This window comes from Vicia villosa, linkage group LG1, assembly GCF_029867415.1.
Source record: "Vicia villosa cultivar HV-30 ecotype Madison, WI linkage group LG1, Vvil1.0, whole genome shotgun sequence".
Lineage (NCBI taxonomy): Eukaryota > Viridiplantae > Streptophyta > Magnoliopsida > Fabales > Fabaceae > Vicia > Vicia villosa.
In genome coordinates, this window is record NC_081180.1 from 136,709,068 (window position 1) to 136,721,452 (window position 12,385).

The 12,385-nt window shown below is 34.7% G+C and overlaps 1 protein-coding gene across 1 annotated transcript; it reads left to right on the forward strand.

Annotated features, from left to right (window-relative positions):
• Window positions 1-6,347: 6,347 nt before the first annotated feature.
• Window positions 6,348-8,820, forward strand: LOC131644284 (auxin-responsive protein IAA14-like). The gene is made up of 5 exons (XM_058914743.1): window positions 6,348-6,766; window positions 7,400-7,632; window positions 7,938-8,073; window positions 8,364-8,425; window positions 8,525-8,820. The coding sequence occupies exons 1-5, from the start codon at window positions 6,519-6,521 to the stop codon at window positions 8,560-8,562; spliced, it is 717 nt and encodes a 238-aa protein (XP_058770726.1). The 5' UTR covers window positions 6,348-6,518; the 3' UTR covers window positions 8,563-8,820.
• Window positions 8,821-12,385: the final 3,565 nt, after the last annotated feature.

Here is a 12,385-nt window from a genome sequence, read left to right on the forward strand (position 1 = left end):
ACACTTGACTTGGCATGCAGATGAAAGAATTATTGATGGAAAGTTTCGACATCCGGCAGACTCACCACAGTGGATGAAAGTTAATAGTGAATATCCTGAATTTGGAAAAGAAGCAAGAAACTTTCGCTTGTCATTGTCTACTGATGGAATGAACCCGCATGGTATTCAAAGTATCTCGCATAGCACATGGCCTGTGATTCTTATGATTTATAACCTACCTCCGTGGCTATGTATGAAGCGTAAGTACATGATGTTATCTATGCTAATTTCTGGGCCTAAACAACCAGGGAATGACATAGACGTATACTTGGCACCCTTAATCGAAGATTTAAAGTTTTTGTGGGAGAACGGTGTGGAGGTTTACGATGGGTATAGGAAAGAAAGTTTCAACTTGAGGGCGATGTTGTTTGGAACAATTAATGATTTTCCAGCATATGGAAATCTATCCGGGTACAGCAATAAAGGTCAAAAAGCGTGTCCTGTTTGTGAAGATGAAACCGATATGACACGATTGGATCTTTGTCAGAAGAATGTCTTTCTCGGCCATCGTAGATTCTTAAATTCTAATCATCACTACCGTGGGTGGAGAAAAGCATTCAATGGAAAGGTCGAACATCGTACAGCCCCGCCTTTTTGTCAGGTGATCAAATTTTTGAAAAGGTGAAAGATGTGAGCACTCAGTTTGGCAAGCCTTTTGCACATTCACTTGTCAAGGGTGGGTGGAAGAAGAAGTCAATTTTTTTTGAACTTCCATATTGGAAGTCGTTGTACGTAAGACATTTCCTGGATGTTATGCATATTGAAAAAAATGTATTTGACAGCGTTATAGGTACGTTACTCAATATACAAGGAAAGTCTAAGGATGTCGTTAACATAAGGAATGACATGGTAAACATGGGGATGAGAACTGAATTGGGACCCGTGAAGAAAGGAAGACGAACATATCTGCCACTTGCTGTTTACACTCTATCTAGAAAGGAGAAGAAAACATTGTGTAAGTTCCTCAGTGAAGTTAAAGTTCCAGAAGGCTACTCTTCAGATATTAGAAGACTTGTGTCCATGAAAGACCTCAAGTTAAAGATTTGAAGACGCATGATTGCCATGTTATAATGGAACATTTTTTACCAATAGGTATACGTTCTATTCTGCCAGAAAAAGTAAGAAGCGCAATAACTAAACTGTGTTTTTTCTTCAGGTCAATTTGCAGTAAGGTGATCGATCCCGCGATCTTACCAACATTGCAAAAAGAGATAGTTGTTACTTTATGTGATCTTGAAATGTATTTTCCTCCCTCGTTTTTTGACATAATGCTTCATCTAGTCGTTCATCTTGTGAAAGAGACACAATTGTGCGGACCAGCTTATATGAGATGGATGTACCCTGCTGAACGTTATATGAAAATATTAAAAGGGTACGTGAAAAACAGAAGTCGACCGGAGGGTTGTATTGCCGAACGATATGTTATTGAAGAAGCGGTTGAGTTTTATACTGAATATATGTCAAATGTTCAATCAATTGGACTCCCCAAATCTCATATTGTCGAAAAAAAAGAAGGAAAAAGGCTAATTGGAAATAAAGTTGTGACAGTATTAATGGTCGAACGGGATCAAGCGCACTTGTATGTTCTGCACAATGAGATTGAGGTTGAGCCGTATATTGAAATGCACAAGGTTGTTCTCCGAGATTTAAATCTGAATAGAAATGAGAACTGGATAGTACGAGAGCACAATCAAAGTTTCATACCGTGGTTTAGGGAACATATTTATTCAAAGTATCGTTCAGATCCCGGTCGGGTGAGGGGTAAAGGTCATGGTGTGACTCCAACCTCTTTTTACAAGCATCCTAGGAGAAGAAATCCTACCAATGAAGAAGTGTTGCAAAAATTGCAGGAATTGCAAGCACAAGTCTCTGAATTGCAAAGAGATAAAGATATGTATATGAGAGAAAAGTGCAATACTTCATCGGTGAAAGAAACTAGTGATAAAGCTAGTATCAACTGTCAAAGAAAATTTCCCGAGGTAATTATAAATTATTTTCCTTACAAATTGTTCTATTTTATTAATGATAATGACTTTATATTTACTATTGGTTTAGGGCATTTCATCTTGCCAACTATACTTATCGTCACCAAATTATCGCCTAGTTGGCAAGGGAAAAGTGCACAACACTTTGGGAGATTTACTTCACCATAGACCGCTCCCGGATGGACACCTGAAAGTATCGGTGGATGTTGTATTAGATCATGATGCGATGCTACCGGTACCTGACATGGTCTCAGAGACGACATTGCTGCGAGATGCAATAGGATCATTTGTTGCATGGCCCTCGGAGCTCATTACCTTTAGTGATGAGGTATATTGAAAACGATTATGAATCATTTAGTTTTCGAATGTCAATTCTGCACCGTTTATTAATTATTTTTTACATTTTAATTTTAAGACTGCTCCTACAAAACCCGCAATTAAGGATAAAGGGATTTTACAGGAGGAAGAGTCTGTTGCATCACTAAAAGAGGTACATTTAAAGTGTTAATATATAATCTGAATCTAAAACTGCATGATTTTATATTTTACCTAACTTATATGATTTTTAGGCATCTTCTCGGGGGTCACAACAAGTGACGCAGCCAGTTCGTAGCGTACCACCCAATGGTCCTCCGAAGCCAGCGGCAAAAAAAGGTGGTGCTTTTGTGCCTCAATACCGGACGATGCTCGGAACAATTGTTGATATGTCCGATTTGAAGGATGGTGATTTACGTGAAATCAATATGGATGAAGGTGTCTTCGGTATTGAATTCATGTCAAATATTGCAATTGATGACTTGGAAGAGATTTTTACGCATGAACAATTAGGCGTCGGTAATATGCACTCATACATCCGGTAATATTCACTCATCCGATATATTATTTAATTAGTCCCACAATTTATTTACACATTTCAATGAAAATAATCTAATGTTTATTATGTTTTTATTTAAGGTTGTTGTATGACAGAGTGTTGCGCGGGACTGCATTGTCAAACAGATTCCGTTTCGTGTCTTCCGCCCATTGCAGCGGAATGACAATTGCTTCGGAACCGGAATCAGTTAGACAACGCTTAGTCGATAGATTCCTGTCCACCGGCAATACAGAAAGTCTGATTCTTTGGGCGTATAATACCCGACCAGTAGGGTTAGTTTCTCATTCTTGGTTCATCTAATCTCTGTTTCTTTAGTGTAGCAAAATTTTCATATAACCTATTGTTTTAATTTATAGAGCACATTGGTTGTTGCTTGCTATCAACCCTATAAGAGAAGTGGTGTATTATCTGAATTCGGTAAATAGTGACTGGACCAATTATCCGGCTATGAAGGAAATGATTGATTTGTAAGTGGGATCGTTCTAAATATTCGTGTATATTTATATATTTAATTATTTGTGAGACTGATCTAAACATATGCTTTTATATTTTTGTTAGATCAATACAAGTGTTCCGAAGTCAACGAGACGCACAGGTATTCCGGACTAAATCAAACAACATTACTTGGATCAAAGTGCAGGTACATTATTTTTCACAATTTTGCTTATAATATTTATGCTACTTGATAAAATAAGACAACTATAAAATCTTATTTGTTTTTCTATGTAGTGTCCGCAATAGCGAAACAGTTCAGATTGCGGATACTATGTTTTAAGGTTTATGAAAGAAATCCTTCAAGCGAATCAATTAGAGATTCCAATCACGGTATGAATTTATAACTTAAGATAATTTCTTATAATTTCTTACATTTAACTAAATCATTCATATTATGTTTTTTTTTGTAGTACTTTGACGAATTCCGTGCTGTTTCTTACACCAGACTTAAGTTGGAAGAAATCAAAGAGGATTTGTGTCAATTTTATATTCAGCAACTATTCATGTAGGATTTGTGTCGATTTGAAGTATAATATTGTTAATGTTACTGATTTAGTTTGTTTGACATGAGTTAGTTACATGTGAAACTTTCTATATTCATACTTTACATGATTTAGTTTGTTTGACAGGAACTATAATGATGTAGATATATAATTTTTGATATTATAATGGTATTATATTAGTATATATATATATATATATATATATATATATATATATTGTCCTACCTATGGTTGAAAATATATCGTCGAAAATATATTACAGGTCGAAAATATTACAGGTTGAAAATATATTACAGGTCAAAAATATTACAGGTCAAAAATATTACAGGTCGAACTGGGAGGCTTAAATTACAGGCTGCACTTTAAAATACCTCATTTAGCAACGACAGCGCTTTTAAAAAGCGCTCTTAAAGGGCCACCTACGAAAGCTCTTTATTACTAAAAGCGCTGTCAAAGATTAAAAAAAACGCAACCTACGAAAGCGCTTTTGGAAAAGCGCTCTTATAGGGGGGCTATCAGAGCGCTTTTTCCAGAAAAAGCGCTCTCATAGGGGGGATACCAGAGCGCTTTTTCCAGAAAAGCGCTCTTATAGGGGGGTCTACAAGAGCGTTTTTCTGGAAAAAACGCTCTTATAGGGGGATCTACCAGAGCGCTTTCAAAAGCGCTTTTGTTACCTACGCCAGCGCTGGCTTAGACAGCGCTTTAAAGCGCTTTTAAAGCCCAAAATAAGCGTTTTAGAAGGCCTTCCATGTTGTAGTGGGCCCATTTGTTTTGAATTTTTTTAACACACAAGATCTATATGTTCAATAAAAATTGTTGGAATAAGCATTACATATAATTTATAAATAACTAAGTTGTATATATCACAACGGTTGTAAAGCACAACCGTTGTCAAATATTATGCATTAAGAATTTCATTACGGTTGTTTAATCTAATGTAAGTGTTATAAAGACAACGTACTAACTAATTTATAAGTACGGTTACACAACCGTGATGGAAAGCATCATATTTACAACTCCTCATACACTTCACTACAGTTGGTCAAACATGATGATGTTTCTTTTCCTGTAAAATAGCTTTTATATAATAGTGATTGTCCCAATGTTTATTCTTGCACTTAGAGACTCTCTTCCATTCTTCTATAGTTAGCACTAAAATGCTGGTTTTCGTTGATGGTTGAACTAAAAAATTAGAGAGATATGTTGGACTCTCCCTCTATCTGCTCTAACTACTTGACTTAGAGTTGCAAACTATCATTCACCATCATAAACTATTATTATTGAATAATCACGACAACCATTATTGCCTTTTTGGCCAGCATCACTCTCATTGACTGTAGTAATAATAATATATACCTCACTGTAAAAGAAACTTTAAAAAGCAGCCAATTTTAGTTAAATATCTTTTGTTCAATTTTATTTTTAAAAACTCAGTTCTTTTTAATGAGTAAAAAAATAGTAGTATTATTTTGAAATTTAAAACATACACAATACATAGTGAGGCTTAAATTTTAAAAACTAGTAATATAAAGATAAGGTTTTAAATACCAATGGCGGCATAAAATACTAGTACAGGTGTTACAATACTGATTATAGTCAGGTGTTGCGATACTGATTATAATCGTCATGATAAATATATCAATATTCATATCTTCCGATATCGTTGTCGCGATCTTTTACGGCAGCTAAGGATATCAATCATCTATTTACACTAACTAAACACATTTCATTGACACACTTGCAATTAAATCTGACCGATTGAAGTCATCTCAATATATAAAAAATTTAAGGTGAATTCTTATTTACTCAACTCAAAAAACTGGATAAGGTTACCTTTAGTGTAAAGTGTCTTGAAAACAACAAATGTAGTATTTAATAAATAATTGTAAAAGTTAAATGGTAAAATGTGATTGGCTGAAGGTACACTACCAATCTTTTTGTGATGGGTAGGTAAGTTGTCCCGAAAATTTAAATCCCACCCATTAATGTTTGGTAAGCAAAACACTAAAAAAGGTAGGCATACTCACAAATTTCGTTTCAATTATTTGAGCATGGTTGCAAAGCATTATTGTTTACCAAGTATATGAGTACACAATAAAAAGATAGAAATTTACATGTACTGTGAAACATAGAAAATAAAATGTCACTGTTTTCGATAACTAAACAAGGTAACTAGTCCAGAAATGTGAGGACAATAGAAGATGGAAAACTAACAAACCCAAGTGGCATGCATGTGATTTCAAATTTTAGTTTATTGGGGAGACAGACAACCATTTCAGCAGGTACCTGAAATCCCGTTTGCATATGAAAAATTATTACTATGGTCGGTTAAATATCAACGGTTCTACATTTCTCCACGTGTCAACATGCAACTGGTCTATAACATGATGTGAAATTAGCATGCAGACACAAACATAGGTATTATTGAGGTGGCTATAACACTTTCTCTCTCTTCTCTTTTTCTTCTATATAGCCAAACCAAGCTACATTATAATACAAGAGAACATTCACACACACATACATACACACCCTTAAGGAGAGACTAACAAGAATTTTCAGTTTGAGAGAGAAGGGAAAGGAAAGAGAGTTTGTTAAGGTTTGGATTTCATTGAGAAGCCAAAGATGGCTAGTTTGATTGGAAAGGAGAATGGTTTGAACATGAAGGAGACTGAGCTTTGTCTTGGTTTGCCTGGTGGCGGTGGCGGCGGTGGCAGCGAGGTTGAAACTCCTAGAGCTGCTGGAAAGAGAGGCTTCTCTGAGACAGTTGATCTGAAGCTCAATCTTCAAACCAAGGAAGATTTGAGTGAGAATCTGAAGAATGTTTCCAAGGAGAAGAACATGCTTAAGGACCCTGCCAAGCCACCAGCTAAGTAAGTTTTCTCTTAATTATAATCTAATCTCTATAAACTTTTTTGGATCTATAGCATAACAAGTTTTCTTAAACATATAAGATTAATTGGTAGAGATTTTCAATTTTTTTTATCAAACAAACTGGAACTTGCACTAGAATTTTGATGATACTCAAATAATTTATTAATTATTAACAAAAAAGGATAAGTTTATATATGAAGTATTATATATAAATGTTATTTTTCTTTTGACAAGTATAAAGAATATATACAAATATATTCAAGATGAGACTACACAAAGGCTTATTGTTATCACATATTCTCTTTTCTTTTTTCTTTTTCATCTTTTGCTAATTAACAATTAATCTTTAGAGGTTAACTTTGACTATATATTCTCTCTGGTTACTGTTATAAATAAAGACGTTTTTAGATATAAACAATTGATGTATTAATATGTATGTATAAACCATGGGATACATCAGTTATTCAATGAATTTAGAAAATAAATCTTTACTTATAATAGTGACGGGAGGGAGTAGTGTGCATGAGGTTTAATAGTTAGTTTCCAAATTTTATGCAAATTTTCAAGGCTTAGAGGGAGAATAGAATAATTGAGATTTATTGGGATTGAGAATGAATATATTTATATTTCAGGGCTCAAGTAGTTGGTTGGCCACCAGTGAGATCATACAGGAAGAACATGATGGCACAGAAGGTTAACAATACTGAGGAGAATGAGAAGACAACAAGTAGCACTACTGCTGGTGCATTTGTTAAGGTTTCCATGGATGGAGCACCTTACCTTCGTAAGGTCGACTTGACAATGTACAAAACCTACAAAGACTTATCTGATGCCTTAGCTAAAATGTTCAGCTCCTTCACCACTGGTTAGTATATCTTTTGCGCACAACTGTATAGATTAATTCATCTGAGTCACATAAAACCGCACTCTCTCTCTCAAGAGTTTTAACACTGATGTGCGTTATTAGAGTTGGATTCGAATCCAGATTCCGATTTCCACAATTATTTGATAATAAACTAGCAGTATACTATTATAATGGTTTTAGATCTTGAGGATGCATGTGCTATATATAGTATAGGATTAATTATTATTATCATCTTGGGATTGTTACATTCTAAATACATACATGATTAATGTGAGTGATTATAAATTGTTAATATATATTATCAGGTAACTATGGGGCCCAAGGAATGATAGACTTCATGAATGAAAGCAAGTTGATGGATCTTCTTAACAGCTCTGAGTATGTGCCAACCTATGAAGATAAGGATGGCGACTGGATGCTCGTGGGAGATGTCCCATGGGAGTAAGTTCTTTCCTACCTCATCATGCACCTCCATCTCCAGCTACTATATACTACAATCATTTATTCTTATATTTATATACATCTAGGTCCCAAACCATTTATTAATATCGACACCTCTCGAAAAAAAATGTGTCTGTGTCAGAGTTAGAATCTAAAATTAATACTGCCAGTTGTGATTACGTTTAATTTTTTTTAAATTATTATTGATGTCGATGTGCCAGAGTCGGTGTCGTATTTCAGCGCGTGCTTCGTAGATATTAAATTAACCTTGATTATTTATTTTTTTAAAGGATGTTTGTTGGATCATGCAAACGTCTCCGCATTATGAAAGGGTCAGAAGCTATTGGGCTTGGTATGTATATATATTTTTATCTTATAGTTATTAGCATAATTTCTTTTCTTGCTATTGATGATTCTAATGCTGGAATTTTTTTCTATTTACTTTTTTCAGCACCAAGAGCAATGGAGAAATGCAAAAACAGAAGCTAAATAAATACATATCATATATCAAAGTCCAGTACCTAATGGACCTATAAGAAAAGATATATGAAGCTAGCACTACCTGTGGATTATTGGAGTGTTGTTAGTTTGGAATGTGTCTTCAGTGTTTTTTGTTTTGTTGGTATATAGATTCAACTTTTAATTTTCAAGTATTTGTAATCGACAAGAAGCAATAAACTTAACCAAACCACCTATATACTATATAGTTTGCCTTGTTTAATTATTACTATTATGTGATTGCTTCCATGCTGTCATGTTTGTTGTGTGTGCTATATATATAATATATTATTATATATACTTTGAATTTTGATGTATATTTTATTCTCTCAAAGAGATTCTTTTTTTCTTCAATTATATTTCATTTATTTAGTAATGTTTTAATTGATTTATTTATGTACTGAAAAATGATAAAATGTCTCAGCTGGATGAAGAGATTTATTAAATATTTTGTTAGTATGGGAAGGGAACAGAGCCATGTGCATGTTGATGGAGTTTTGGTTATGGCCATTATAATAGTCTTTGTCATTTAGTTTTGTATTATCAAATTCGCATTAATTACTGGCTGTATGTAGGGTTGGTGAGTGAACACATAGTTGGAATATCAATTTATATATATTACATTGATTAATGATATTATTAATATTATTAAGGGTCAATGATGCATATGCATGTATGAATAAAAGTATAAAAGAATTCTAGGATCGGACAATATGACAGCTTCATGTCCTAGCTTTAGATGAAAATATCCATTATTTTAAGGGATTTGTTGTCTATAAAAAATGCATTGAACTTTAGTATCCACTCATTTAAGAGATTTGAAAGGAACATGATCCATCATACCTCCCATCTCCCTCTACATTTATATATATGCCCTTCATATAAGGTCTAAAAATCATTTATAATAGGACCCATTTATAATCTAACATTTTAACCTAAAACAAGAATCGACATCGAGATTGATAGAGTATCAAAGTGTGAGTAATTTTAAGAAGTCTTACATGATATAGATAAAAATAGTTTTTTTTTTTTTTAATTTTCAACTATAAAGATTGACTTTTTTTATATTTATTTTCAACTTTAAAGATTGACTTTGAAGATTGAATTTATGTCAAACAAGTAATTCTAAAAAAAAAAATAAAGAAATGGTGAATTGTTATATACAAAAAGTTTATTTTTAAAACATTAAGAAATTATTTAATATAAAATTTTGAAGAAAATAAGACATTAAGAAATAATTTAATATAAAATTTTGAAGAAAATAAGACAGAGAGTAAAATAAGAGAAAGAGTACAAAAAATAAAAGAGTTTAGAAAATAAGAAAGATTATACTAGAATTTATTCTTATTTTACTTAAAATCACTTGACCTATGTTTAATTTTTTAAAAAATATCTTGCAATTTTATTATAACCAATCTTTTATCATAGGTTGAACTAGAAACCTTTATTTCAAAATTTTAATACGAGTTTAACTTGTAACTTTTATGCTTGACGAATATAAGAGATATTTTTCTCTTGTTTTACATCAAATCACGTTAAAAAGGATAATTATTTACAAGGAATACAACTCACATGTTGATTAAATAAATAAAATGTCAAAGATCAAAATAATAAATCTATACTTGGGGACTCAATAATAAAACATACTAAATGAATCTGATGTTAAAACCACACTCACACAAAGAAAGTCAAACACACTCTAAAAAAAACCCAAATCTAATGTCAAAATCCAGACAACAATAATCTGATACAACTGATGCAGAAGAGAGAGAAAGCGTTTTTTGCTCTCTCCTCTCTCTAGGATTCTGGCGTTGCTTCAGTGGGTATCTTCTCTTCGTTAGTTCTTTCTTGCCTGGCTAATGGAGTGGAAAATTGTGGGTCGGAGGGGCTTTAGAAATGCTGTTGTGAAATGGGACATTTTCCCATTTGGAGGTATGCAGGTGGGGTTTAAAGAGGAGATTTCATCGTTTTACATCTCTGAGTTTCCGGATAGATCGAGAGCAGAGGATATATTCAGACTATTTGGGTGTTTGGGGGACATTGTGGGGGTGGTTATTCCACCAAAAAGAAACAAGTTTGGAAGACGGTTTGGTTTTGCGAGGTTTAAGGGGGTCGAGGATGCGAGATTGCAGGGGGTAAAACTCGATAATATATTGATAGATGGTAAGAAGATTTATGCAAATCTTCCCAGATTCGTTAGAGGTGCGGTTAGCAGAGGAATGGATGGGAGGAAGAGTCAGGTGGGTGCTGCACAGAAGGAGACAACAAGAAGGTTTGTAGTGAAGTCAGCTGATAGAAAGGAGAATCAGGTTGTGAAGGGAATTTCATATGCTGATGCTATCTCAAGTGGGGTAAGTGGGGCGAACATTGCTAAAGGAGTTATTACAGATGTGGGAAGGCAGCAACCATCTATATCTTTTTCTTCAAGTGAGGAATGCAGATTGAGGTGGAAGAAGTCGTTTGTTGGGGAGGTTCTCTTCCCTGGAGAGACTTATAATATACAGACTCATCTAGAGATAGAAGGCTTTTTCTTGGTGAAAGTGCATCCGATGGGGGCTAATCTTTGTATGTTGGAGGAGATGGAAGAAGGTGTGATACAGGAGCTGTTAAACGATACGTCTTCATGGTGGAAGCAATGGTTCCGTTCTATCAGACCCTAGAAGGAAACAGACATAGATTCGGAAAGGATTTTGTGGATCAGAGTCCATGGTACTCCTTGCCATGCTTGGTGCTCAGAATTTTTTCAGAATGTCGCGAATGGTTTGGGTGAGTTTGTGTGTGTGGACGAAAATACATCTTCTGGTGATAATATGGACATTGCGAGAATAATGATTAGAGTCCCATTTAGCTTCAAGTTACAGGAGACTTTGAAGGTCTCCATTGATGGAGTAGAGCATGTTTTGGTCCTTAGAGAGGACACGTACGGACCGGTCCGAAAGGTTAGAGATGTTGCGCCTCCAAAGAGCTCTGTAGCTTCGTCGTCTGATAGCGCTAGCGGTTTTTCTTCTTTAGCGATAGAGGAGGAATCCATGGGAACCGTTGGGTCTATGTAAGATCTTCCAGTTTTCTCTGATGAGGATGTAGAGGTTGAAGTTCAGGGCAATAAAGTAGGGGAAGGTTTCGAGGCAGCCAACGGGATTATCAAGGAGATCTCAGTACCTTTTGAGGTTGGAGCAGAGAAAGATAGTTGTTTGGTGAAGGAGGGAACGCTTAATCAGAGAAAAAGACAACTTAGCTTTGACGAGGCTTTGAAGGAAGCGTGGGAGGAGAAAAGACAATTCGGAAAGCTGATAAATTGTTCTGATCCTATTTTTGAGGATTCTTTGTTTGCTTTTAGGGTTCCAGTTTCAGGGGATGAAGTTCAGCAAGCGGTAGAAGCTTCTCTTGTGTCTGGTAAAGGTTTTGAGTACGTGGCAAAAGTAATTGATGGACCGGTGGACTATGTTGACAAAGTAAAAAGGTTGGAAGATTTAAGTGGCCCAAAAAGAAAATCGTTATATGGGCCCTCTTTTAAAATAAAAACAAAAAAGAAATACAACGTGTGTAATAAAAGGAAAGAGAATGGGTCGCATGATCCATCAGTGGGGCCCAATCCAATTAGCAGCAATAAGGACGCGGAAACAGAAGGGGGTGGTTCGGCAATACGTCTTTTTTCAAATAAAAATCTGGAAAAACCTGCTGAGTCAGATATATGTAGATGAAACCAAAGGATTTTGATGAATTTTGATGCTTCAGCGGAGAGTAAATTACAAAATTGCATAGCTAAGTTGGGGGTGGTGGGAGGAGATCATAGGAGGGAGGATAAAGGAAAAAT